Source organism: Galendromus occidentalis, unplaced genomic scaffold, assembly GCF_000255335.2.
Source record: "Galendromus occidentalis unplaced genomic scaffold, Mocc_1.1 scf7180000077435, whole genome shotgun sequence".
In the NCBI taxonomy this organism is placed as follows: Eukaryota; Metazoa; Arthropoda; class Arachnida; order Mesostigmata; family Phytoseiidae; genus Galendromus; species Galendromus occidentalis.
The window spans coordinates 17300-22200 of NW_003805423.1; the positions used below are offsets into that span (position 1 = coordinate 17300).

At 51.7% G+C, this 4901-nt stretch overlaps 1 protein-coding gene across 1 annotated transcript; it reads left to right on the forward strand.

Annotated features, from left to right (window-relative positions):
- The first annotated feature begins 958 nt into the window (after window positions 1-958).
- Window positions 959-4180, forward strand: LOC100902880 (tubulin beta chain). Its single transcript, XM_003742892.2, has 3 exons — window positions 959-1130; window positions 1950-2783; window positions 2952-4180. The coding sequence occupies exons 1-3, from the start codon at window positions 1074-1076 to the stop codon at window positions 3399-3401; spliced, it is 1341 nt and encodes a 446-aa protein (XP_003742940.1). The 5' UTR covers window positions 959-1073; the 3' UTR covers window positions 3402-4180.
- Window positions 4181-4901: the final 721 nt, after the last annotated feature.

The following is a 4901-nucleotide window of genomic DNA, read 5'->3' on the forward strand; positions in this document are numbered from 1 at the left end:
CTCGTTCGCGATCCGAAGGGTTCATTCAGCGTCGCTAGTCCAGCAAAATTCGCCGAGGTGGCGAGTTTTCTCGATCTGGAAGGCTCGATATTTCGTCATGCTCTCACCATGTCTGAACCGGAGATCGGACAATGATCGACAGTCTTAGAATTCCGGGTGATCGGTCGACCCCTGGTCCTTCCTCGGGATGTTGAAACCTTCCATGAGCTACCGAAATCAGAGAACCTTTCGTTTAAAGGCGTCCAGGCAAGCCTTCTTCTGAATTCATAGGCTAGAAACTCCTCTTCGCGCCTCGGACCCCGATGCCTCCTCGTGCGTCACCTCTTCATTCGAGGAAGAGATCCTAGGGCGCTCGTTCCTCGGATCAAGCGTTCTAGCGGTGCCCCTCGGATGTTGATTACTGCATCCCGGATTTTCCAAGCTATTCAAACTCTCGAGCCTGGAGGCCCTCCCAACTTCTCCCAGAAACCAGGGCTCTGAGCTCGCCATAGTTGTCTCAGCTCCTGTACTCGGTGCCCTCCGAACTCGCTGGGGGCACGGAAAAATAGGAATATTCGGTGCGCGTGGAGCCATCCCAATCCCTCATGTCGATAATTGTTCTTTTTTCCGCCCACGCCCTGAATACGGTCAACTATATGGACCGGGCAGGAGAGCGATGTGTGGCACGACCAGGGTTGCCAGCCATGAACTTCTCATAATGAATGGACTCTGCAGATCCGCAACTTCCGCTAAGACGGCACTTTCAGTCGCGGCGGTTCTTCGCGACGAGTTCCAGGAGTTTTCCTGTTTAGGAGAAATGAAGGATCCTTCGTTGTTCGGAAACACGAAGCACTCACGGGAGCTTCAACGCTCACGAGAGCGACCCCAGCAACGAAGCGATTCGGTCGACACGGATCGAGAACGCATACGCGCGCGCGTCCTCGCTTCGAATCTAGCGGGCAGATCCAGCGGTCTGTTCAGGCGTTGGCCGGTCGCAGGTCGTCGCGGAGATCTTACTCCGTTGGAGCCAGGCCTGCTGTCATTGAAGGCTCGGTTGTTCTCAGCGGTTCTTGGTGTTCGATAAGATAATCAACATGCGTGAAATCGTCCATATCCAAACCGGCCAGTGCGGCAATCAAATTGGAGCGAAGGTGAGTTGACAATGCTCGAGAATCGCGGGAAAGTCGTTCTTATGGTAACTGAAAGTCCCGGCCGCGAGTCCATTACGGCCTCACGGGCTTTTCGGCAACGGTGACTCATCCGACGGAGCTCTTTGGGTCGATACTTCTGGCATTGATCAAGTCCCTCAATCATCGGAGTAGTGGGATTGAATGATACTCGATCGGCTTTTTGTTGAGTTACCGGCATGATTGCCTCAGATCGCGCCCATAGTTGCCAAGTCATCACTGGTTGACCTCCCATGAATTCTGGGAGTCTCCCGAGGTCTCTGTTGCAGATCTTATCTCGCGAGGTCTCTGGAAATCTCTCCGAGATACATCTTCAGGCCCGATCCGCGTCGCCTCGATCTTCCTAAAGGGCCGGGATCCTCGATATGGTGTTAGGCCTAGCGAGCCCACGATCCATCCTAGAAAAAATTGTAGAATGGCAATTCTCGATGGAATATTCGTAATGTCATCCTGTTCGACGACGTCGTGGCTTATTCGCAACAGGAGTCGGTGCGTCGCGTTTAAGCATCCCCTTTGGATTCGAGTTTCCCCCTTCGGTCGTCCGTTGCGTGAGTCAGTTCCCAATGATGGGCGCTGCTCGTGGCGAGGTTTCAGTATGACGACCCAATGGCTTGTTTCGGAATCGCTCGAATTCCTCGAACGAGGAGCGATGTTTCGATCTTCTCGCGTTTCACTCTCGGGCGGAAGATGATCGCTCGCTCGGGGGTCACCTCGATCGATGCTACATCTACGTAAGTTTGTGAAAGAACGCGATTCTAAAATTGTGAATTCTCCTTTTTTCAGTTTTGGGAAGTTATCTCCGACGAACACGGAATTGACCCCACTGGAGCTTACCATGGCGACTCGGATTTGCAACTGGAACGAATCAACGTTTATTACAACGAGGCGTCAGGAGGCAAGTACGTCCCAAGGGCGGTACTTGTCGACCTGGAGCCTGGAACCATGGACTCCGTGAGGTCGGGACCATTCGGACAACTCTTCCGACCCGACAACTTCGTATTCGGTCAAAGTGGAGCCGGAAACAACTGGGCTAAAGGACATTATACCGAGGGTGCAGAACTTGTCGACTCAGTTCTCGACGTGGTGCGCAAGGAGGCCGAAGGCTGCGACTGTCTTCAAGGATTTCAACTCACCCACTCGCTCGGAGGTGGCACTGGATCTGGAATGGGCACCCTTCTCATTTCGAAAATCCGTGAAGAATACCCCGATCGTATCATGATGACGTTCTCCGTAGTTCCCTCACCTAAAGTTTCCGACACTGTGGTCGAGCCTTATAACGCGACGCTCTCTGTGCATCAATTGGTCGAGAACACTGACGAGACTTTCTGTATTGATAACGAGGCCCTCTACGACATCTGCTTCCGCACTCTCAAGCTTACAACACCCACCTACGGCGACTTGAACCATCTCGTATCTGCGACCATGTCTGGAGTCACGACATGTCTACGATTCCCCGGTCAGTTGAACGCTGATCTGAGGAAGCTCGCCGTCAACATGGTGCCTTTCCCGCGACTTCATTTCTTCATGCCCGGTTTCGCACCGCTCACATCTCGTGGTTCTCAGCAATACCGGGCTCTGAGCGTGCCCGAGCTGACCCAGCAGATGTTCGACGCAAAGGTGAGCTCTTTGAGTGGAAACGCCTTTTCCGTTTTTAGCTCATGGTTCCTCTAAACGACCTCATTCTCATTGGGGATTTGTACGGAATCCTGTCATATAGCAAATCGGAATCTGATTCCGGTTAGAACCCCCCCCCGCGCGCAATTTCTAATTTCGACCTCCTCGCAGAACATGATGGCGGCTTGCGATCCCCGTCACGGACGTTATCTCACCGTCGCCGCTATCTTCCGTGGACGCATGTCCATGAAGGAAGTCGACGAGCAGATGCTAAACGTACAGAACAAGAACTCATCTTACTTCGTGGAATGGATCCCCAACAATGTGAAGACCGCTGTCTGCGACATTCCTCCTCGAGGACTCAAGATGTCTGCCACTTTCATCGGCAACTCGACCGCCATCCAAGAGCTGTTCAAGAGAATCTCGGAGCAATTCACTGCCATGTTCCGCCGAAAGGCTTTCCTCCACTGGTACACGGGCGAAGGCATGGACGAGATGGAGTTCACAGAGGCTGAGTCCAACATGAACGATCTCGTTTCTGAATACCAGCAGTATCAGGAGGCCACTGCCGACGACGAGGGCGAGTTCGATGATGAGGAGGAAGAGGTGCAGGCCGAGTAGGGAGACGAAATTTGTCGTCATCAGAATGCGGACGGCTTCTGAACCTACAGCTTCTCTAGTGAAGAGGTTACCGAAAAAAAAACAGCCGCCTTTCAATGAGCCGCTGCCGTTCATCCCCAGGCTTGTGTTCAGTAATGGTCTCTGTACATAAAGGGAAAAAACGTCGCTTGCTGTCAATTCTGAAGCAGTTTTAGTAAATTTGCTGGCTCGACGGCCGCGGCTTTTCGCAATTAGCACCCACGTTCTTCAATATTTCGTTCTGTACGGAACCTCAATTTTCCTCTATCGATACCATAGACACGAATAGGACCGGCATCAGCTTTCGAGGAAAAATGACTGTTCGTTCCCCGAGCAGCTACCTTTACCCATCAGAAAAAGCGTCGCGATGTTGACAATCACGTCTGCGGTGCTTTTACGGAACTTGAATTCATGATCCGGTTCATTCAGTCTGTGCTTGAATTTAATTTATTCCGGAATTCACCAGACTTTCCATTCAGAGCTGTTCTTCCCTCACAAAAAAAACTGTTCCTTTTTCACTTTGACTGGATCTTGCAGAAACTTCTGCGAGCGAACTGCGTAGCCTTTCCATTGGTTCATAATAGAGAGAAATATCGACGATCAGAGTTCGCCTCAACGAACGGCTACTCGACCAATCAGAATGTCGTCAGCCCAGCTACGCTGGCTTCGCACACTCGATTCGAAACCAAAATTGTAATCTCTCTCATCGTCTCTTCTCTCTGTAGGGTGGACGATTTAAAATAAATTCTATTGTTGACCCCGCTAATGCTTGACGTCATCAATCCGTTGATAGATTTGGGTCCCGAGTCTCCTACTGTCCAGCTTGGTGAGACCGCTTCGAGTCGGGTGGAATTCAAGTAATTCGCGTATGATTCCTATAGTGAGCAGATTTCTCAAAATGGCGAGCCGGATCGCGATAGGCCCTCCTACTGTCCAGCTCGGTGAGACCGCTACGAGTCGGGTGGAATTCAAGTAATTCGCGTATGATTCCTATGGTGAGCAGATTTCTCAAAATGGCGAGCCGGATCGCGATAGGCCCGCCAAGAGGGCTCCTGCTGTCGATGCTCTCTTTTGGTATCCCTGCGTCTCCAGCGGCGTACCGTGATTTGTCAATTACGTTTTTCAATGCTGTGTTCCCAGTCCTACCGATGAGGAACTCATCAGTTCTTTCAATAGCGCGCCTCGATATCGGGGTTCTTGCCGGCGGAGTCCCCTCTTGACGTTGAATATTTGAGAAAAAGTTTCCGAGTATGCGCCAGACATCGAGGTGATAGTTCTGAGACAGCATTCCCACTCCGTAGATGGGAATGATGGATTTTTGAGCGTGGTCGTGTCCAAGGGTGGGGTTCTCACCGATGGGCGTTGGCTCCCGTCGAATTCTTGGGCGCTCGTGTGTCGCTTGTGTTTGTTTCACCGAGGGCACCTATAAGACCCTCTCCTAAACTTTAGCAGTACGGATGAATGTTTCAGAGGGGGGGGGGA